The 23,087-nt window shown below is 49.8% G+C and overlaps 3 protein-coding genes across 6 annotated transcripts in view; 2 read left to right on the forward strand and 1 right to left on the reverse strand.

Moving 5' to 3' along the window:
- The window catches only part of ART1 (ADP-ribosyltransferase 1), a 26,244-nt gene extending 6,657 nt beyond the window's left edge, over positions 1-19,587 (reverse strand). Inside the window, exons 1-2 of one of the 3 annotated variants that reach the window (XM_061380682.1) lie at positions 19,499-19,587; positions 92-203 (exon numbers count right to left, since the gene is read on the reverse strand). In XM_061380682.1, the coding sequence (XP_061236666.1) occupies positions 92-154 (63 nt within the window). In that variant the 5' untranslated portion in view covers positions 155-203; positions 19,499-19,587. Of the gene's footprint in view, positions 1-91; positions 219-7,135; positions 7,196-19,498 lie in introns of those variants that run through there. The other 2 variants (XM_061380684.1, XM_061380683.1) reach the window with 2 other exon arrangements.
- On the forward strand, positions 10,013-14,147 carry LOC133226792 (ecto-ADP-ribosyltransferase 5-like). Its single transcript, XM_061380687.1, has 4 exons — positions 10,013-10,420; positions 11,394-12,117; positions 12,700-12,732; positions 12,817-14,147. The coding sequence occupies exons 1-4, from the start codon at positions 10,355-10,357 to the stop codon at positions 12,921-12,923; spliced, it is 930 nt and encodes a 309-aa protein (XP_061236671.1). The 5' UTR covers positions 10,013-10,354; the 3' UTR covers positions 12,924-14,147.
- On the forward strand, positions 17,384-21,873 carry LOC133226788 (ecto-ADP-ribosyltransferase 5). Of its 2 annotated transcripts, XM_061380681.1 has the most exons (6): positions 17,384-17,601; positions 17,895-18,102; positions 18,380-18,539; positions 19,513-20,236; positions 20,828-20,860; positions 20,946-21,873. In XM_061380681.1, the coding sequence occupies exons 3-6, from the start codon at positions 18,396-18,398 to the stop codon at positions 21,050-21,052; spliced, it is 1,008 nt and encodes a 335-aa protein (XP_061236665.1). In that variant the 5' UTR covers positions 17,384-17,601; positions 17,895-18,102; positions 18,380-18,395; the 3' UTR covers positions 21,053-21,873. The 2 variants fall into 2 exon arrangements, with proteins under 2 accessions (XP_061236665.1, XP_061236663.1); XM_061380679.1 differs by having other exon boundaries at positions 17,384-18,102.
- Positions 21,874-23,087: the final 1,214 nt, after the last annotated feature.

Below are 23,087 nucleotides of genomic sequence, written 5' to 3' on the forward strand. Positions count from 1 at the left end.
TCCTCTCAGACTGAGCCATCCCCAAAGGAAGCACCCGGCAGAGTTCAGAAGCCAGCACCTGGGGGATGGGGACAGCAGAGGATGACCGTACCTGAAGTGCTTCCATGAGGCCCATGGACACGAGCAACAGAGACATCATGGCAGGGCTCTGCATGCTGGAGATGACCCTGGTCAAGTCACTCTCTGGGCCTCAGTTTCCTCACCTGGAAAAAGAGAATCTGCACAGTTCAATAAGGACAAATTGGAACTTCCTGGTGGTCCAGTGGCTAAGACTCCACTCTCCCAATGTAGGGGGCCCTGGTTTGATCCCTGGTCAGGGAACTAGATCCCACCTCTGCAACTGAGAGTTCACATGCTGCAACTAAAAAGATTCCACGTGCCACAGTGAAGGTGGAGGACCCTGTGTGCCACAAGTAAGACCAGCGTGGCCTAAATACATAAACAAACAAACAAAAAACATGAATTGATACCTGGTCTGGGTCACTTACACTGCTTGGCACAGGGTCACAGCATAGAAATGGAGGCTCAGAAGAGAGAGAGAGCCCTTCTTGCTGGAAGGAACATGGGAAACTTCCTGGAGGAGGAACATGTGACTAGGGTCTTATGGGATAAAGAGGAGAATAAGGCTTCAGTCAATGGAGGTGGGAGAGAAAAGACTGGAGTCTGGAGAGAGAAAAATGTTAGGGGCAGCAGGAATGGGAACAGGAAAGGTACTGGAGGTAGGAACTCTCACGATGTAAAGAGTGAAAGACACTTTTTCTAGTGCGGCAGGTGCAGGGTGGGAATGTTGGAAAGCTTGGGGTCAGTCCTGAAGGAGCTTGACTTCCAAAGTGAGAGGTCCGGGCTTCCCCTCGTGGGGACCTGAGGCTGAAACAGGGCAGATCCAGGAGTGGTCAGCTGGTGAGGCCACAGCAGGACCCCAGGGACAGGCTCAGAGCAGGGCTCCAGGAAGGGGTTCCAGCTTTGGGTCAAGATTGGAACAGTTTCCAGGTTGGTGGTGTTTCTTTATTTCTGTTTATTACCAAGTAACGCATGCTCATTGTATATGAATGAATCACAATGCCCAAGGCCCCCATTTCTTCTTCTCCCTCCATGTCCCCTTTGCACTATTACCCAGGCCTGCTGTTTTCCTGGTAATGGGACCCTTCACGACCTTTTTTGATGTACATACAAATAATATAATATTTAAGTATATATGCACACATAGTTTTCTGTGTGCAGCCTATTTTTGGTTTTCTTACTGTCACTTTTTTCAAAAAGAAAAAGGAAACATGCTTACACATAAACGTTCTGCAACATTTTCCCGGGAAATAATGTACCATACACTTCCTTCCATGTCATACATGCGTATCTACCTTGTTCGTTATAATGGCAGCATGGAATTTCATAGTAGAGTTAGTCCACAATTTATTTAACCATTTCCTTATTGACGGGCACTTAGTGTTTTTTCCTCAGTCTTTGATATTGCACGTGATACCGCAGTGCTCAGTTGTGTATATAAATCCTTATCTACTTGTCTGCATGTTTTTAAAGGAAAGATATCAAGGTGATATTTAAAGGATCTGAATAGTGTTCCTTTAGATAGCCACTGCCAAGTTGCCATCCAAAATGTCCCTCTTCACCTCCCACCAACAGTGGACAAAAGTGCCCTTTTCTCCAAGTCTTTGCCAACACTGGCCATTATGAATCCCTTAATTTCCATTTAACTGGTGGGCACAAATGGTGTCTAATTTCTAATTTACCTCTTGGCTCACTAGCAGGGTGAATCATAATGTTATTTTGGGGGGGAGGGGTACACCTGAGGTGTAGCCTGGCATGCTGCAGTCCTTGGGGTCGCACAAACACACAGGCTGTGAAATGTGGCAAAAAAAAGTAAATAACATTATGATTCATCCTGCTAGTGAGCCGAGAGGTAAATTCCCCAACTTGGGATGGAATCCCGGGCCCTCAGCAGTGAAACTGCAGAGTCCTAAGCACTGGACTGCCAGGGAACCCCCATAGCTTTATTTTTTTAATATTATTAAGTTTTAAGTTTCAAAAAGTAGTACATTTTCATTTTTCATAATTTATAGTCCACAAGGCATGCAGTGAAATGTCCTTCTCTCTGATTCCTCAACCCCATCCCCTCTCCCCAGAGGTACCAGTGTTCCCATTTCCTGTCATCCTGGCAGAGATACTCTAGGTGCATATCAGCAGATTCTTAGGTATTTCTGTTTTCCCTCTTTTATCCAAACCATAATATAGTTAGTGGTTTTTTATCTGTGGAGATCTGATGAAAACTGAAAGTTCTCAGAAGATGGATCTGTGTGCCTTCACACAGACCTTACACAACTCTCAGGGTGGATGTACACCCTCCCTAGTCTTGCTTAGGTTAAGCATCCCTGCTCCCTAATCCCCTCTTGGTGGGACCTAAGTTTTGATAGATCAATGACCCTAGGACATGGAAATGTTCTGTGAGTATAATTTTATGTTTCCCAATCTAAGATCCTGTCACTGCCAATTCACAGTTTAAATTGAGGTGTGAGCCTCCCTGGGCAAGGGAGTTAACAGCAGGTTTTTATCAAATTTAACATGTTCCAAACTGAACTCCTTATCTTCCCTCCCTCAAAACCTGCTTATTCATTCATTCAACAAAATAATAATTTAATTAATTAGTTTGTATTTGGCTGTGCTGGGTCTTCGTTGCTACACGGGCTTTTCTCTCCTCGCGGCGAGCAGGGGTTACTCTCTAGTTACGGTTTTCAGGCTTCTCACGGCAGCGTCTTTTCTTGTTGTGGAGCACTGGCTCTAGGGCACTAGGGCTGCAGTAGTTGCCGTACCCAGCCTCCAGAGCACAGGTTCAGTAGTTGTGGTGCACGGGCTTAGTTGCCTTGTGCACCATATGATCAGGGATCCGGGATCTTCCCAGATCAGGGATCAAACCCATGTCTTCTGCATTGGCAGGTGGATCCTTTACCACTGAGTCACCAAGGAAGCCTCTCAACAGAAAATTCTTGAGCATCCTGTAATGTGCCAGGAGCTGAGGATAAAACTGTGATCACGAAACAAAAACAAAACCCATATCCCTGCTTCTTTAAACTCTTTTAAGATGGAGACAGAACTGGAATGGGGAATTTCAAGTAGCATGTGATGTATGTTACAAGAAGCCAAAGAGCCTGATGAAGACACATTTGCACCAGAAGTGGGTTTAAATGATGAGCTGTCTAGAGGAGATACGGAGTAGATAGAATTGAAAATGGCATCACAATGGGGACTAAAGCATGAAATACTGCTCCCTAGTTCCAGGATAGAATGTGAATGGGCAGAGTATATAGCAGCAAAAAGCTACTTGAACTCTTGTGGTCTTTTGGAATCCCCCAAAGAAACCTGAACTTCTATAATAGAGCCTCTTCTTATGGAAAATCCAGTCCATGGGTTTACTGGGGACTTTCCTAACTCTGTACCCTCATGAGGGGAACATTAGACCCCCAAACCGGTACTCTAATGCCCTGGTCATTGCGATTGGTTAACGTTTGGACACATAACCTAAGTGAGAAACTCAGAGTCCTTCCTGGGATTTGATATTCTTAATAATAGATGGATGCAGTATAAAAGAGTATACCTGCCACTGCTGATTCATGGTATCGCCTCAGCTCACCTTCAGGTTGAAACACAGGAGCAATGAATAATTCTCAAGCATCTGACAGCTTCTCACCCCTACTACTACTACTACTACTAAGTCACTTCAGTCGTGTCCAACTCTGTGCCACCCCATAGACGGCAGCCCACCAGGCTCCCCCGTCCCTGGGATTCTCCAGGCAAGAACACTGGAGTGGGTTGCCATTTCCTTCTCCAATGCATGAGAGTGAAAAGTGAAAGTGAAGTCGCTCAGTTGTGTCTGACTCTTAGCAACCCCATGGACCTAGTGCTCCATATATTCCTGTGTCCAAGCCTTTCTGCATCACCTGGGGAACTTGCTCAGGGAAGCCCCAAAGTGCAGGAGATTTAATGTTCCCAGAACAACTCTCACCCAGTGAGGGTGGAACGTCAGATTCCCTAGTCCACAGAGGGTCCCCAGAGAGACATAGTTGACCGCAGTGGTCACACACTTTTTGCAGGGGCATTTGTCTCTCTTCTCTGTCTCACTTTGCCACTCCTTTATTTGTACTTCCTGAGACCGCCTTACAAATAAGATCACTACACCCAAGTCCTTGCCTCTAGGTCTGCTTTGGAGGGAACCCAAACCAGAGAGAAGGCCTTCTTTTTGGGTCAGAGACCATCAGAACATAGCCCAGAACTGTTCCTCCAGCCTGGACCCCAGAGGAGCAGATGTGGGCTCAGCCCACAACAAAGAGGTGCCCAGCTGAGGCAGGCTGGCAGCCTGAGGCAGAGCTGCCCATCCAAGCTCACTTTAGCCCATCTACATTCAACCTGAAGACCCAGGAGCATGAGAATAAATGTTTGCATGCCACTGAGATTTTGTGGCCCACAGAAAAATGGTCATGCAGCAAAAACATGAAGCCAACTGTATATCTCACTGCCTCTCCATTGCCCTGTCTCTATCCTGCAGAAACACAGAAATAAAAGATTTCAGAGGCTTAGAATAGGGAAGGAGAATTATGAAGTCAGACTGAGGACACTGAATCATGTGGCCTAAGGTATTGGTAGTGAGAGTGGACCCTACCTCTCTATGTAGAATTTACTGGACATGGTATCTGATGAGATTTAGGAGATGAGATGGGGAAATCAAGGCTCACACTCAGGTTCCCATGCTGTAAGTTGGAAATACAGAGGAAAGCAGACTACACTTTGAAATCTTATCTTGCTCATCTCAACATATAGTAGATGATCAATTAAAAAATGTACTGAATAAATGATCACATAGTTCAGTTTGTCCTAAGACAGTTCAGTTTGTCTGCAGGGGCCAATGTCTGAGAGGGAGCAGAATGGACAACAAGAGACATTTGAGAATCACAGGTGTACTGAAGTCAGGGAGAGATGAGGTCCCTGGGGAAAGAAGAAGGGCGGGCTGAGGAGCAAAGAGAGTGGCTTGAAGCCAAAGTGCAGGCAGAGTGAGGCACTTCCTTGGGTTTCCAGAGACTCTTCACTTCTGGCCTTTGGGTACCGAGAAATACCCCGGGATCCTTGTGATGAATTTCTCTTTGGGTTTCATCCAGCTCAAGGTAGTTCCTCTGAATTTTCCATCAGAAAAGTGTCATGTAATCTGCCATCTTTGTTATTCATTCAGTCACCCAAGACGATTACTTGGCTTTCCATTCACTCATCGAACACTAGATTGGTTACCAAGGAGTGCTGTGCAGAGTATGAGTTAATCTTCGATGGTCCTTCCCTTTCCCCATCACCACCTCCCCCACCAAGGCTCCGGTCAGCTCCTGCCTCCTCCCTGGTCTCCTGCCTCCACTGTCGCCCCTGCAACTCCACACTCCCCTGGAGCAGGGAGAACAATGAGTCTGAAGCACAGCTGATGATGTTCCTCACCTGCTTCAGAACCCTTTGTGCCAAACCTGCTGGGAGAAATATCTCAAAATACAGACATGAAAGAAAAAAGAAGGCAATATAAAACAAAACTTCCCTCTTACCCTCAGGACAGAGTGCTGGCATTTGAAGCCTTCTGTGACCTGACCCTCCCCAGCCTCTTCAGCCTCGTGCCCTTCCACCCTTGCTTCACATGGATGGCATAGCACGAAGTCCCAAATGAGGCACTGCTGCTTCCCTCCACGTGCTGGGGCTGCCCTTCTCCTGCTACCCACTCTTCCAGGAGTAGCTCAGGGGCCACCTCCTCCAGGAAGCCCTCTGACTCCTCTGACCTCCTGAATCCCCTGCGCTTTCCTCTGTCACTGTGCTAGTCATACTGTGCTGCCTTCCGAGTCTGCCTCCCCTCCTGGCCTGTGAGTTCCTTGAGGGCAGGACTGGATATGACCCACTCTGTGTCCCCAGGGCTCAGCCCAAGGCCAGGCACACATGAGGCCTCCTGGAATGTTTGTTGAAAGTCTGAGAGGCTTTCTGGGTGTCACTAATAATGGAGACCCCTGCAGAGCAGGTGGATTGATGGCTTAGTGACCGGTTTGGGGGCAATGGTGTGGGAGCCAGAGTGGTGGGGAGGGCCTGGGAGGTCAGGAAGTGGAGGCACTGGCAACCCCTTTTCCTCTCCCAGCTGCTGCCCTTCTGTCCTTCCTGTCATACTGCTCAGGGCACCTCTCTTGTTGGTTTCCCCTCATCCAGGCCCATGATGAACATCCCCTAATGGGGATATTTTCTAGTTTACTTTAAGCTTGTTTTGTGTGAACTCCCTAGAAGTTTCAAAATGGTTTTTGGGCCAAAAGCATTAAAGCTGTGACCTAAGCCTGTGCTCAGTTGCTCAGTCCTGTCCAACTCTTTGCAACTTCATAGACTATAGCCTGTCAGGCTTCTCTGTCCATGAAATTTTCCAGGCAAGAATACTGGAGCAGGTGGCCATTTCCTACCCCAGGGGATGTTCCCAATGCAGGGATTTAACCCACAACCCTGGGTTTCCTGCATTGGCAGAGGGATTTTTACCACCAGTACCACCTGGGAAGCCCTACTGGGACTGGGACTCCAAATCCCTCCCTAGAAGTCCCCAAGTTTCCCAATGGCCACAGCCTCCCTAGTATCTCAGACCTCTTTGTCAAATATGCAATGGTCTGCATGTTTGTGTCTCCCCAAAATTCATAGGCTGGAATCCTAATGCCTGATGTGATGGTATTAGAAGGTGGGGCCTTTGGGAGACCATTAGTTCATAATTCATGAGCCCTCATGATTTGGGATTGCTGTTCCTATAAAAGACACCCCACAGAGCTCACTAGCTTTTTCAACTTGTGAGGGCCCAGTGGGGAAGTGCTGGCTATGACCAGGAATAGAGCTGTCATCTGACCAGGCTAGCACCCTGATCTCAGACTTTCAGCCTCCAGAACTTTTATATATATATATATTTGTTGTTGATAAGATACCCAGTCTGTAGTATTTTTGTTATAGCAGTCTGAACAGACAAAGATAAAAGGTTTCTTGAACCTTTTCTTAATGATTGCTATAACTCTGCCAATAACACCCCAAATTTTGCCTTTCAGAAACAGCTTTCTGTGCCCAGTGCCCAGGAGGAGGGTCGTATGCCCCTTACCTAGACTTTCTCCGGGGCTTGGAAGCTGGTGTTGGTCTCCAGTGACAGCCTCCAGGGAGGAGGAGGGCAGGTTTCTCTTTTATACCACCCCTTGTACCTTTCCCACACAGCTGCTCAGAAATGTGACACTCTCCCATCTATTTCTGGACATCTCTTCTAGGCTCAGGAATACTAGCCTCTGCCCAGGGTGTTCTGGGCAAGAGCTCTTCCCATGAAAAAAGCGAATCCCTGAACCCAGAGAGAAATCAAAGATCCAGGCTGGAACAACTGTCTCCTAATTGGGTTTGCTCCTGCATTCAGCATCCCTGGCCTCAGGGAGTATCTCCTCATTGATCCTTTCAGGTGATGGAGACTCACTTGAGGAGTAAGGAGAGATTTCTGAGTAGAGAGTCTGAGTCCCAGCTGCAGTGCTCTTGGTCATGTGATCTTGGAGGACTTTCCACTTCACTCTAGACCACTGTTCAATGACTAGATTTGAGTCCATCTCTTGGGGTCTTTCTTGGGGTGCCAGGTCTCAGGATAAGTGAAGCAATTCCCCAAAACCAGAGAATGGAGAGAGGAGGAAACTCTGATACCAGATCTGGTCTCGTGTTGTGTCCCTGCAGGCCTAGCTATCCAGACAGTATAGTATCTTCTGTTCCAGCAATTGCCAATTCTCAGGACCCTCTAGGGGGAGAGGCAGGCAGGATATGTAGATGAGTTGCTGTTTTTTCACAGTAATGGAGAACAGCAGAGTGACTCCTGATTTTCTGATCTTGGAGTGCTTTGGGGAAGCCAGTCTAACTTAGAAGGGGATGAAGAACTTGTCTGGATTTGTTGTGTTTGCCTGAGGAGCAGTCCGGTTTCGGGACCACGTCTCTTCTTCTTCGTTTGGTCATGCTTCATGGTTTGTGGGATTTCAGTTCCCTGACCAGGGACTGAACCTGGGCCACAGCAGTGAAAGCCTGAAATCCTGACCACTGTGGCACCAGGGAACTCCCTGGGATATGCCTCTTTTCACCTCCCTCCCCACCCTTCCATAAGCCTGGACACAGTTTGTCTTCCTTTTTGATCTACAGGAAGAATTTTTGGAGGAAATGGGATTCTAGGTGAAATTTTTTACTTGTCTGGCAACCTAAGTGGGTGGGGGAACAAAGATAGGGCTAAATTAATGAGCCAGAGCAGGACAAGTCCCCGGGGTGAGTTTAACTTTCTTCGCCCTTCTCAGACACAGCAGGCGGCAGGCACATCTCTTAAATCCTGGATTCTGGACCCCCAGGTCCTTGGACACTCTGAAAGAGGAATCCTGCCACTCCAAAAGCTCATGCTGCCAGAAAGCTCTTCCCCGAGCTGCTGACTGATGGGAGCATCCAAAACACAGAGCTAGGGTATTTATAGGCAAGCCCAGGGAGGTGAGGGGAAAGGCTAGTGTTTATAAACATAGGTCACCTGAGTCTGAGATTCAAGGGACTGAGGGTCTGTGGAGGGGTGAGGTTGGCCCCTGAGGATGTCAGAGAGAGCTCTGCATCTGGGCAAGGCTTACTGAAGCGAAGGGGCTTAAAGAGAAAGGAGAAGGGTGGGGGCCCCTCAAATGCAGGAGTACACGTGACCCAAGGAGTTGGCCGTATGCAAATTGTATGCAAATAAAGGAGCACACAAGAGGTGAACTCTCAGCAGGTATAACTTTCTTGGTCCTCTCAGACTTCTGGTGTGGAGGCTGGGCCATGGCAGTCACAGATTGCCTGAGGGAAAAACACTTTTCACAGTTCTCTTGCTGTGTGTAGCCTTGGTCTTGCTAGGAGACAAAGAAGGTCCTGGAGAAAGGCCTCGCAGTCCAAGGCAAGGGGAGTTATAGCTCTGGGCCCTGCTCCCGCTGGGTGTCTGTTGTCAGGGAAGGGAGGTGTCGGGTCACTGCCTGGGTGGGGGGCTGTAGTTAGCCATGGACACTGTAGATCAGCGGGACACAGAGGACAGGAGATAGTGCAGCTCCTGAGCAGACCCCAGGGCCTGCCACCCAGAACTGTCAGCGCTCCTTCTTGTTTTTGGCCTGCTACCAAATCCAAGGTCGCTCTGCTAGCCACACAACAGCTCAATAAATTGAGAAAGGAAGTGCTGCGACAAGGAATACGACTTTATGTGGAAAGGCAGCTGACCAGGAAAATGGCAGACGAATGTCTCAACTAACTATCTTATAGGGATTTGTATTGCCAGGTTATTTTTTTTTTTAACGGCAGAGAAAGCGAGGTGAGGAATAAAGTAAAAAGGCAAAACAGAGAGGGAGAGGCTGGGCAGAAGTAAAGTAAAAAGCGCCCTGAGTTTTACAAAACATCTCGGAGGAAATGCCTAGCCTATGGAGAAGATATGTTAATCTCTTCTTTTTTTGCAGCCATTCACTGGCATGGGAGTTAGATTATTTTCCTGTGAGCTGAACAGAGGTACTTTAGTTTAATAGTCAGGCTGAGAAGCAGGGTTCTCTGAGGCAGGATTTCGTGTATAATTATAAAATCTGAAGCAACAAAAAGCAAGTCAAAGAAACAGTTCCATCCTAGAGTTAGAGCTGACTAGGAGAAGGCAATGGCACCCCACTCCAGTACTTTTGCCTAGAAAATCCCATGGACAGAGGAGCCTGGTAGGCTGCAGTCCATGGGGCTGTGAAGAGTTGGACATGCCTGAACAACTTCACTTTCACTTTTCACTTTCATGCATTGGAGAAGGAAATGGCAACTCACTCCAGTGTTCTTGCCTGGAGAACCCCAGGGATGGGGAAGCCTGGTGGGCTGCCGTCTATGGGGCCGAAGAGTCGGACACGACTGAAGCAACTTAGCAGCAGCAGCAGCAGCTTCCTTCTAACAGGCCTGGGGCGCCTCCAGTTGGGCCTCTGACTCCAGGCCCCGCCTGACTCTAAGTAGAGCCAAATCACCTCCCCTCCTCAACCCCCACCCCTGCCTTTATCATTCCTGTGCAGATGGCTCTAAGCACTCCAGGAACCGGGCGGCAGTGAACAGAGACCAATGTTGTGCTGGGTGGAGGTGGGGGATGTTATAATCCAACCACACCCACTCACTCAGAAGCGCGCTCTTGGACCTGCCCACGCCCTGCCCGGCCAAGTCCTGGGCCAGGGACCCTTCACACAGAGAAGAAAGGCTCCAAGTCTCTGTCACCATCCCAGCAAAACTGAGACTCCACCATTGCTGGTCCCACCCTCAACTGGATCTCTCTCTCCAAGTGTCTCTGAGGATAATGCTGGCGGCTCTGCTGATCACCCTCAGCTGCCTCAGCCTCCACACCCTGGGCAGCCATGGGCAGGTAATTGGGGAGAGCCTTCTGCTGCAGCAAAGGGAACACTTGTGGAGGCAGGGAACCCAGGGCCTGACTCCTCAAAGATCCCTCCCAGGGATGCTTCTCTAGGATGCCATCCTCTGAATCCTCTTCTCAGGAACCTCCACCCCTGCAGGGAGCCACAAGTTCCCATTCCATCTCCCAGAACCCCACCTCCACCCACTGGTCCTCCTCTGACCCTCCTGCCTTCATACCCTCCTCCCTCGGGACAGCCTCCAGCTTCCTCCTCTCACTTCCCATCTCCCACCCGGGGCCCAGCCTGCACACTCTCCTTAAGGTTATCTGTGTATGGCCCTCCTGCAGCCCCTCCCAGACCAGGGCTTGACCTCCTCCCCACTCCCACCCAGGTTGGAGAATGCAGGCTTCTAGAGCAGGAGAGGACTGAGTCTCAGTGCTGACAGGGATGTGGTGTGGTGTCTACACACCTGTGTGGGAGAGGGAAAGAGTCAGAGGCTGGGCATGGGGTCAGGTCATTGGAGATTGAGTGTATATTTGTATGTCATCCACACAGTAAGTCTCAGAGCTAGAAATGTGCTTGGAGGTCATCCAGCCCCACATCCGAAGTGCAGGAACCTCTCTAATAATAAACGACCCTCTTAGTACATAGAGAGGATCTATACGCGGTCCTGACAATAACCCTGTGAAGTCAGGAAGTATCCTCAGTGTATAGGGGGAGAACCTGAAGCCCAGAAAAGTTGAGACTTGCCCAAGATCTCACAGTCAGTAGCTGGAGAATTCAGAACTGAACCCACATCTGTCTGACTTCAGTGCCTATTATTTAAGTTTTTGAGCTCTTGACAAAGTTCACACTCTAGATATTTGAGCATAGAAATGAGATTCTGTGTTTCTGAACTGAACTGCCCACAGGACCTCTGTTCAGTACCCTGAATTTACATGTTTTCCTGTGTGGCTCCTCTCTTTCTTTTCTCCATATGCCCAGGATATTACCTCCAAGGACCTGGATCTGGCTCCAGACACCTTTGATGATTCCTATGTGGGCTGCTTGGAAGAGATGGAGGAGGTGGCAGTCCATCTGCTACAGAGGGAGATGGTCCACCACACCTGGCTGTGGGATGCCTGGGAGACAGCTAGGAAGTACTGGGAGCAAAAAAGTCCAGGGCTCAGCCTGCCTCCGGGCTTCAAAACCGAGCATGGAATCGCCATTGTGCTCTATACCAACTCATCCAACACTTTGCACCAGAAGCTGAACGAGGCTGTGCAGACAGGCGGTGGCTCCTGGGAGTCCTACATGAACCAGTTCCACTTCAAGGCCCTGCATTTCTACCTGACCCGGGCCCTGCAGCTGCTGCAGGGCAGTGGGGTCTGCAGCAGGGAACCCGGGCAGATGGTATTCCGAGGCGTGCGCACAATTCGCTTTGAACCTAAGAGGCTGTGGGACTCTATCCGCTTTGGCCAGTTTGCCTCCAGCTCCCTGAATGAGGCAGTGGCCCGCAGTTTTGGTAATACCACCTTCTTCTCCCTAAGGACTTGCTTTGGGGCCCCGATCCAGGACCTATCTGTCTTTCCAGAGCAGCATGAGGTGCTGATCCCCCCACATGAAGTCTTCGTGGTTACTGATTTCTTCCAGAACGAAACCCACAGCCTGGTGACTCTCTCCAGCACCAATCACATCTGCAGCCACTTTAACTGCGCCTATCTGGGTGGTGAGCCATGCATGAGGGAAGCAAGACTGGCAGGAGACCCCTGGTTGACTTAAATGTCTAGGGCCTTTCAGGAGACCCATGTGACTAATGGGGAAGTTGAAGGCCAGAAATTAGCTGAAGTTATTTTCTTTGTCTCAGGTTCAGCCACTCAGACAAGGCCCCATGGGGTTTACTGCATGTGTGAATATTCTCAGATGATTCTCTAAATGTCCTCAAAATGTTCTTCTGCTATACAGTCTAATAGACCAAAATACCTAGTTAAGGAGGATGCTAAGCAGAGGAAAGTGGCAGGAGTGCGGCTTCAGGAGGCTCTGGGTGTAGTGGGGCTGACAGGACACACGGATGCTATTCCCCAGTGCTGAGGAAGGGACCCAGGGATTGGGGCCAGGGTGGGGCAGGGATGGAACGGCAAACGGGGAAGATTTCTTGGGAGAAGGAGGAGGAATGGTAGTCAGAAGTATATTTGGGAGAAGGGAAAGCTGGATTGAGATGGGACGTGGCTTTGCCAGGGCTTGGTGGGAAGGGAAGTTTGGGATGTGAGGGTTTGTCTACATGGAGGCCTCACTGTGCTGTCTGTTTCAGGGAGGAAGAGGCCGAGATGTGAGTCTGTGCCAAGTGAGTCACCCTCCTGCCCCTCTTTCCCTTGCTTTGACTCCCCTGGCCCTGCTGACCATTCACTGCCTTTTCTTCTTTCTCTAGCAGGAGGGCAGGCAGACTCACTCTCCAAGGGGGCCTTCTCTCTGCTTTCCTGGCAGACCCTGCTCTTGGCCTCTTGGGGATTTTGGCTCTTAGAAACAAGGGTCTGAAAGTTCAGGACCCGCCACTTAGGAGTCCTGGGACCATGTGACCTCCATATGAAGAAGGGAGGCTTTGAAGAGCCTGGAGAAGCAAGAAGGTGGTTTCAGACCCAGACCTAGCAGCTATGTCTCCAACCAGGATGTCGGGGGATGCTGCACTGTGATGACATCAAATTTCATGTTTGGTGTGGGGATCAGAGTGTTGGGAAGGGCCTGGAAGGCCAGGAAGTGGAGGCACTGGCAACCCCTTTCCCTCTCTCAGATGCTACCCTTCTGTCGTTCCTGTCATCCTGCTCAGGGCACTTCTCTTGTTGGTTTCCCCTCATCCAGGCCTGTGATGAACATTCCGTACTGGGGATGTAGCTCCAAATCCCTTCCTCAGTTCAGTTCAGTCGCTCAGTCATGTCCGACTCTTTGTGACCCCATGAATTGTAGCATGTCAGGCCTCCCTGTCCATCACCATCTCCCGGAATTCACTCAAACTCACGTCCATCGAGTCGGTGATGGCATCCAGCCATCTCATCCTCTGTTGTCCCCTTCTCCTCCTGCCCCCAATCCCTCCCAGCATCAGAGTCTTTTCCAATGAGTCAACTCTAAACATGAGGTGGCCAAAGTACTGGAGTTTCAGCTTCAACATCATTCCTTCCAAAGAACACCCAGGACTGATCTCCTTTAGAATGGACTGCTTGGATCTCCTTGCAGTCCAAGGGACTCTCAAGAGTCTTCTCCAACACCACAGTTCAAAAGCATCAATTCTTCGGTGCTCAGCTTTCTTCACAGTCCAACTCTCACATCCATACATGAGCACTGGAAAAACCATAGCCTCGACTAGATGGACCTTTGCAGGCAATGTAATGTCCCTTCCTAAAAACCCCCAAATTACCCAATGGCCTCAAACCTCCCTAAGTATCCCAAAGTTCTCCATCCAATGTGCAAAGGTCTGAATGTGTCTCCCCAAAATTCAAATGCTGGAACCCTAATGCCTGATGTGATGGTATTAGAAGGTGAGTCATGGGGAAATCATTGGTTCATTAGTTCATGAGCCCTAATGACTGGAATTTTGTTCTTGTAATAAAAGACCCCACAGAGCTCCCTAGCAGCTTCCAACCTGTGAGGACCCAGGGGGAGGTGCTGGCTATGAACCTGGAAAAGCCTTCATCTTACCAGGGTGGCACCCAGATCTCAAACTTTCAGCCTCCAGCCTCCAGAACTGTTAAAAATAAATGTTTGTTGTTGATAAGTTACCTGCTTTGTTGTATTTTTGTTATAGCAGCCTGAACAGACAAAGAGAAAAGGTTTCCTGAAACTTTTCCTAATGATTGCTATGACTCCATCACTAACAGCCCATATTTCCTGTTTCAGAAACAGCTTTTCTTGCCAAGTACCCAGGAGGAGGGTCGTGTGCCCCTTACCTAGACTTTCTCTGTGGTGGGGAAGCTGGTGTTGGTCTCCAGTGACAGTCACCGGGGGAGGAGGAGGGCAGATTTCTCTTTTATGCTGTCAAACCCCACAACCGTTGTGCCTCTCCCACACAGCTGCTCAGAAATGTGACGCTGTCCCATCTATTTCTGGATATATCCCCTAGGCTCAGGAATACTAGCCTCTGCTCAGGGTTCTTTGGGCCAGAGCTCTTCCCATGAAAAAGGGAATCCCTGAATCCAGAGACAAATCAAGGATTCAAGCTGGAACAAGTGCCTTCCCACTGGGTTTGGTCCTACATTCAGCATCCCTGGCCTCAGGGAGTATCTCATCGATCCTTTCAGATGAGCATGGAGACTCACCTGAGGAGCAAGGAGAAATCCCAAACTAGATAGTCTGGGTCCCAACTCCAGCATTGACTGGCCATGTGATCTTGGAGGACTTTCCACTTCACTCCAGACCATTGTTCGATGACTAGATTTGACTCCATCTCTTGGGGTCTTTCTTGGGGTGCCAGGTCTAGGGATAAGTGAAGCAATTCCCCAAAGCCAGAGGATGGAGAGAGGAGAAAACCCTGATGCCAACAGGTCTGGCCCCGTGTTGTGTCCCTGCAGGCCTATTTGTCCAGACAGTATAGTATAGTGCCTTCTGTTCCAGCAACTGTCAGTGCTCAGGACCCCCTAGGGGGAGAGGCATCAGGATACGTAGGTGAGATGCTGTTTTCACAGTAACAGAGAACAGGAGAGTGACTCCTGATTTCTAATCTTAGAGAGCTTAGGGGGGCCAGTCTCATTGGAAGGGAACAAAAGAACTTGTCTTGATCTTCTGTGGTCTTTGACAAGCAGTCTGGTCTTTTGGACTGCCTCTCTTCCTTTTTGTTTATGCTCTTTGGTTTGTGGGATCTCAGGTCCCTGACCAAGGATTAAACTTGGGCCACTGCAGTGAATGCCTAAATCATAACCCCTAGGCCACCAGGGAACTCCTTGGGATGCCCCTCTTTTCATTTCCCTCTCTCAACCCTGGACACAGCTTGTCTTCCTTTTTGGTCTACAGGAAGCAGGATTCTAGATGAAGGAAGTTCTTTGTCTGGCAAACCTGAGGGGATAAGGGAAAGAAGATGGGTCTGAATTAAAGAACTAGACCAGGACAAGGCCCTGGGGTGAATCTAACCTTCTACGCACACCTCAGACACAGCAAGTAGCAAGTACATCTATTAAATACTAGCTTCTGCATCCACAAGTCCTTGGCCACTCTGAAGGAGGAATCCTGCCACCCCCAGAGGCTCACGCTACCAGAAAGCTCCTCCCAGAGCTGCTGACCGATTCCTCAGCTGGCCCCTTCTCTCATTACCTCCTGCGAGGTATCCAAAACTCAGAGCTAGTGTATTTATAGGCAAGCCCAAGGAGGTGAGGGGAAAGGCTAATGTTTATAAACATGGGGTCGCCTGAGTCTGAGAGGTCAGGGGACAGAGGGTCTGGAGAGGGACAAGGCTGGCCCCTGAGGATGTGAGAGAGAGCTCTGCATCTGGAGGAAAGGGAAGCTTACTGGAGGGAAGGGGTATAAACAGAAAGGAGGTGGGTGGGGGCCATTCAGATGTTGGACAACATGTCACCCAACTGTTGGCCGTATGCAAATTGTATACAAATAAATAAGTGGAATAAACTATATGAAACAACTGACTGGTTCAAAACTGAGAAAGGAGTACAACAAGGCTGTATATTGTCACCCTGTTTATTTAACCTCTGTGCAGAGTGTATCATGTGAAATGCTGGGTCGGATGATTTACAAGCTGGAATCAAGATTACCAGGAGAAATACCAACAACCTCAGATATGCAGATGATACCACGTTAATGGCAGAAAGTGAAGAGGAACTATAGAGCCCCTTGATGAGGGTGAAAGAGGAGAGTGAAAAGGTCACCTTAAAAACTCAATATTAAAAAAAACTAATATCATGGCATCCAGTCCCACCACTTCATGGCAAATAGAAGGGGAAAAGGTGGAAGCAGCAACAGATTTTCTCTTCTTGGGTCTAAAATCACTGCAGATGATGACTGCAGGCATGAAATTAGAAGACAATTGATTCTTGGATGGAAAGCTATGACAAACCTAGCGTGTGTGTGTGTGTGTGTGTGTGTGAGTCTCTCGGTCATGTCCAGCTGTTTGCGACTCCACAGACTGTAGCTCACCAGGCTCCTCTGTGCATGGAATTTTCCAGGTAAGAATACTGAGGTAGGTTGCCATTCCTTTCTCCAGGGGATCTACCCTACCCAAATTCTTCCACATTGGGGGCAGATTCTTTACTTTCTGAGCCACCAGGGAAGCCCATGAGAAACCTAGACAGTATATTAAGAAGCAAAGACATCACTTTGCCGACAAAAGTCCGTATAATTAAAGCTATGGTCTTTCCAGTAGTTATGTATGGATGTGAGAGTTGGACCGTAAAGAAGGCAGATGGCCAAAGAATTGATGTTTTTGAACTGTGGTGTTGGAGAAGACTCTTCAGAGTCCCTTGGACAGCAAGGAGATCAAACTAGTCAATCCAAAAGGAAATCAACCCTGAATACTCATTGGAAAGACTGATGCTGAAGCTGACGCTCCAGTACTTTGGCCACCTGATGTGAACAGCCAACTCATTGGAAAAGACCCTGATCCTGGGGAAGATTGAAGGTAGAAGGAAAAGAGGGCAACAGAGGATGAGATGGTTGGATGGTATCACCGATTCAATGAACATGAACTTAGGCAAACTCTGGGAGATAGTGAGGGACTGGGAGGCCTGGCATGCTGCAGTGCACGGGGTCACAAAGACTTAGTGACTCAAGGACAACAACAACAGTGCACAAGTGGTGACCTCTCAGCAGGCAGAGCCCTCTGGGTTCCCTTGGCCTAGTGCCTTGGAGTTCCAACCATGGCCGAAAGGGCCCACCCAAGGGACAGACCACATCTCACAATTCTCCTCCTCTAGCTCTGGTTTGCAGGGAGAAAAGCATCCTGGAGATAGACCTCGCAGTCCCTGGGAAGGGAAGTTACAGCTTTCAGCCCGATTCCCCCCACCCCGCTGACTGTTTTTGGGGAAGAGAGGTATGGGTATCAGGTTACTGTTTTGATGCTATAGTTAGCCTCGGACTTGGCTGACCCTAGGGACTCCCGGTTCACAGCACAGCGCAGCGTCTGTGCAGACTTCAGCCCCTGCCATGCAGAAGCTTCAGTTCTCCTTCCCTCTCTCGACCTGTTATCAAGTCCAAGCTCGCTCTGCTTGCCGCCTGACAGGTCAATAACTCTGAGAAATGAAGTGTTGAGGCAAGGAATATGACTTTATTGGAAAGTCGGTTGACTGAGAAGATGGCAGACTAATGTCTCAAATTAACTACTTATGGGGTCCGTATGCCAGGTTCTTTTATAAAAGAGCGGGGTGGGGGAGGTGAAGAACAAGGTAAAATGGCAGAATAGAGAGGGGGAGGTGGTGAGGAAGTTAAGTAAAAAGGGCTGTTAGTCTTACAAAACATCTTGCAGGAAATGCCCAGCCTGTAGAAAAAGTGTGTTAATCTCTCCTTTTTTTGCAGCCATTCACTGGTGGAAAGGTCAGCTTCTCTTCCTGTGAGTTGAACAGAGGTATTTTAGTTTAACAGTCAGGCAGAGGGGCAGGGTTCTCTGAGGCAGGACTGTATGTATGATTATAAAAACTGAAGCAACAAAAAGCAAGTCAAAGAAACAGTTCCATCGTGGAATCAGAATTGACTCTTCCTTCTAATAAGCCTCTGCTGCCTCCAGGTGGGTCCCTGACCCCTGTCCCCTCCCCACTCCAGCAGAGCCATTATTACCCTTCTACTTTATCATTCCTGGGCAGATGGCTCTGAGAACCCCAAGAATCAGGAGGCGGGGAACACAGGCTATGGTTGTGCTGGGGTGGAAGTGGGGGATGATATGATCCAAGCTGAGTCCACTCACTTAGACGTGCCCTTGGACCAGCCCGTGCACTGCCGGGCCAAGTCCTGGACCAGGGATCCCTCACATCAGAGAAAAAAGGCTCCAAGTCTCTGTCCCCCAGCCCACTGAAGCCAAGAATGACCATCGCTGGTCCCACCTTCATCTGGATCTCACCCTCCAAGAATCCAGCAAGAATGATACAAGCCACTCTGCTGATAAGCCTCAGCTGCCTCAGCTTCTACACCCTCGGCAGTGGTGTCCGCCGTTATGACCCTGGGCAGGTAACTGGGGAGAGCCTTCTGCTGCAGCAAAGGGAATACTTGGGGGGGTGGGACCCGGGACCTGACTCCTCAAAGATCCCTCCCAGGGACGCTTCTCTAGGATGTCATCCTCTGAACCCGCTTCCTCTCAGGAACCTCCACACCCTCAGGGAGCCCCAGGTTCCCACTCCATGTCCCAGAACCCCACCTCCACTCCACAGTTCCTCTTGTGACCCTCCTGCCTTCATACCCTCCTCCCTTGGGACAGCCTCCAGCTTCCTCCTCTCACTTCCCATCTCCCACCCGGGGCCCAGCCTGCACACTCTCCTTAGGCTTACTTAAGTGTACTACCCTCCTGCAGCCCCTCCCAGACCAGGGCTTGACCTCCTCCCCACTCCCAGCCCAGGTTGGAGGATGCAGGCTTCTAGAGCAGGAGGACTGAGTCTCAGAGCTGACAGGGCCCTAGTGTGGTGTCTACATACCTGTGTGGGAGAGGGAAAGAGTCAGGCTGGGCATGGGGCCAGGTCATTGGAGATTGAGGGCATATTTGTATGTCATGCGCACACAGTCTTAAAGCCAGAATGGTGCTTGGAAGTCACCCAGCGCCATTCCACCAAGTGCAGGAACCTCTCTAATGATAGATGACCCCTTTTAGTTAGTTAAGATCTATATGCAGTCCTGACAATAACCCTGTGAGGTTGGAAGTATACTGACTTTATAAGTGGAGGACCTGAAGCCCAGGAAAGTTAAGAGACTTGGCCAAGATCTTACAGGCAGTAGGTGGTGAATTCAGGATTTGAACCAATGTCTCTCTGACTTCATTGCCTGTTATTTAAACCCTTGAGGTCTTGCCAAATATCAGACTTCAGATATTTGAGCATAGAAATGAGATTCTGGGTTTCTGAAATAATCTGTGTCTAGGACCTTAGTCCAGTACCCTGAACTTATACACTTTTCTGTGTGGCCCCTTGCTTCCTTACCTCCATATGCCCAGGGTGTTACCATCCAGTACTTGAGCCTGGCTCCAGATACATTCGATGATGCCTATGTGGGCTGCTCGGAGGAGATGGAGGAGAAAGCAGTGCTTCTGTTAGAGAAGGAGATGGCCAACCATACTCGGTTGCGGGAGTCCTGGGAGACAGCCCAGAAGGCCTGGGAACAAAAACGTCCAGGGCTCACTCTGCCTCCTGGCTTCAGAAGCCAGCATGGAATTGCCATCATGGTCTACACCAACTCATCCAACACTTTGTACCGGGAGCTGAACCAGGCTGTGCGCACTGGCGGTGGCTCCTGGGAGTCCTACATGAATCACTTCCCTTTCAAGGCCCTGCATTTCTACCTGACCCGGGCCCTGCAGCTGCTGCGGGGTGGTGGGGGCTGCAGCAGGGAACCCAGGCAAGAGGTGTTCCGTGGCGTGCGCAGGATCCACTTTGTACCCAAGAGTGTGGGGGACTCTATCCGCTTGGGCCAGTTTGCCTCCAGCTCGCTGGATGAGGCAGTGGCCCGTGGATTTGGTAGTGCCACCTTCTTCTCTCTAAGGACTTGCTCTGGAGCCCCCATCCAGGCCCTGTCTGTCTTTCCTGAGGAGCGTGAGGTGCTGATCCCCCCATATGAAGTCTTCGTGGTGAGCAACTTCTCCAAGGATGGAAACAAAAGCCTGATGACTCTCTCCAGCAGTGATCAGATGTGCAGCCACTTTAACTGCGCCTATCTGGGTGGTGAGCCATGCATGAGGGAAGCAGGACTGCCAGGAGGTCCCCAGTTGATTTCAGTCCCCAGGGCCTTCAAGAGACCCACGTCATTAATGCGGAAGTTGAGGGCCAGAAGCTAGTTGGAGATATTTTTCTTTGTGACTCAGGTTCTGCCAGCTCAGTGGCAGTCAGATAAGTGCTTTCTGCATGTGTGAATATTCTTAGATTATTCTCCAAATGTTCTCAAAATTTTCCTTCTGCTACACAGTCTAATAGACCAAAAGAACCTGGTTAAGGAGGGCAATAAGCAGAGGAAAGTGGCAGGAGGGCTGCTTCAGATCCCAGGAGGCCGTGGCCGTAGTGGGTTGATGGGACGCACATGTGCTATTCCCCAGTGCTGAGGCAGGACAGAGTGACTGGGCCAGGGTGGGGCAGCGATGGAAAGGCAAAAAGGGAAGACTTACTAGAAGAAGGAGGAGGAAGGGAAGTCAGAAGTATATTTGGGAGAAGGGGAAGATGGATTGAATTGGGAATAGTTGTACCAGGGCCTGGTGGGAAGGGAAGTCTGGAGTGTGAGGGTCTGTCTACCTGGAGGCCTCACTGTGGTGTCTTTTGCAGAGAAGAAGAGGCTGAGCTGTGAGTTTGTGCCAAGTGAGTCACCCTCGGGTCCCTCCCTCGGCTCTTTGACTCCCCCATGGCCCTGCTAACCATTCACTGCCTTTTCTTCTCTCTGCAGTAGAAGGGCAGGGAGACTCACTCTCCAAGGGGGCCTTCTCTCTGCTGTCCTGGAAGACCCTGCTCTTGGCCTCTTGGGGGTTCCAGCTCTTAGGAGCTGGGCTCTGAACATTCAGTGCCTGCTACTTAGGAGTCCTGGGAACATGTGATCTCCAAAGGAAGAAGGGAAGCTTCAAAGAGCTTGGAGAAGCAAGAAGGTGGTTTCAGACCCAGACCTAGCAGCTATGTCTCCAACCAGGATATTGGGGGATTTGAGCCCATGGTAGGGTGGAGGGAGCCCTGCTCTGTGGTGGGGACCCCGGGAAGAAGCAAGGGTAGTGCTTTGATGGCTACTCCATTAAACAGTGCTGCAGTATGGTGACATCAAATTTCATGACTGGTTCATTTCATGAGACTGGACTCTCTGCCCTGCTTTGGTTTTATGGGACTCAGGGACTCAAATGAATGACTTCTTGATCACTTTTAGACATGGTCCAGGTGCAGACCCTTGTCACACACCATAGCCTGCAACCCCAGATGCTTTAATAGACCTAGAGGTTCCTCACAACAGCCCGGAAGGCAGTAAGGGGGACAGATGGCTTCCTCAGCCATTTGTCTGGCAAGAAATGCAGATCCAAGGAAAGAAGTCAGAAAGGTTGTTTTCAAACCAGGACCCCTGCCCCCACCCTCCACACCCCACACCCCTGTCTCAGTTCAATCAAACTTCTGAAGGAGCTCAAAGTAGGAGCCTAAGCCCAGGACATCGGGTCCCCAGAGCAAGCCATTTCTGTGTGTCCTCTCCCACCAGGGTTCATTTCGGGATTGGCAATCTCAAAACATCATGAGACAGAGATTAACACACTCTGAATGAAAGTGAAGGAGGAGGGTTAAAAAGTTGGCTTCAAGCTCAACATTCAGAAAACTAAGATCATGGTATCCGGTCCCATCACTTCATGGGAAATAGATGGGGAAACAGTGGAAACAGTGTCAGACTTTTTTTGAGGGGCTCCAAAATCACTGCAGATGGTGACTGCAGCGATGAAATTAAAAGATGCTTACTCCTTGGAAGGAAAGTTATGACCAACCTAGATAGCATATTCAAAAGCAAAGACATTACTTTGCCAACAAAGGTCCATCTAGTCCAGGCTATGGTTTTTCCAGGGGTCATGTATGGATGTGAGAGTTGGACTGTGAAGAAAGCTGAGCGCCAAAGAATTGATGCTTTTGAATTGTGGTGTTGGAGAAGACTCTTGAGAGTCCCTTGGACAGCAAGAAGATCCAACCAGTCCATCCTAAAGGAAATCAGTCCTGGGTGTTCTTTGGAAGGTCTGATGTTGAGCTGAAACTCCAATACTTTGGCCACCTCATGTGAAGAGTTGACTCATTGGAAAAGGCCCTAATGCTGGGAGGGATTGGGGGCAGGAGGAGAATGGGACAGCAGAGGATGAGATGGCTGGATGGCATCACCAACTCGATGAACATGGTTTTGTGTAGACTCTAGGAGTTGATGATGGACAGGGAGGCCTGGCGTGCTGCAATTCATGGGGTCACAAAGAGTCGGACATAATTAAGCAACTGAACTGAACTGAACTGGAGACATTTGTGCTCCAGAGCAGAGACTTTATTGAGGCAAGAAAAACAGCAGTGGCGCCTATGAAGTGACCCCTGCCCTCAGCTCTCTAGGCTGCTCTAGTCAGCAACAGAAAAAGGGACCCTCCCCCTGCATCAGTCCCCTGGAAGACCCTGCTGGGCATCGAGGTCTGCCTCCTGGGGCAGGTCCCCAGCCCCCACTGATTCTTGCTCCCAGTACAGTAACATGTGAGCTGGGGAGGAGGGTCCAGATTTCCCAGAAGCTGGAGCCTGAGCCCCTCCCCTCTAGTGTCCAGAAACCCAGTTTCTGAGGACCCCTGGGACTCCACCAACCCTGGCATTGCTCCGGGGTCTCAGGAATGGGGGTCCCAGGTTCTCGAAGCTGTTGTGCACTTGGGTGATGGAGCGACTGAGGATGCTGGCTCATTTGGTGGCCAGTGTGGCCCTGCCTCCCCCAGAGCCTGCTGCATACCTGCTACCTCACTTTGCAGTCGAGACACCGCCTTGGTCAGCGCTGTCAGTCTGTTGCCCAGGTCTTGGGGTGGGAGTAGTGAGGGGGTGTTCTCTCTGAAGG

Source organism: Bos javanicus, chromosome 15, assembly GCF_032452875.1.
Source record: "Bos javanicus breed banteng chromosome 15, ARS-OSU_banteng_1.0, whole genome shotgun sequence".
Classification (NCBI taxonomy): domain Eukaryota; kingdom Metazoa; phylum Chordata; class Mammalia; order Artiodactyla; family Bovidae; genus Bos; species Bos javanicus.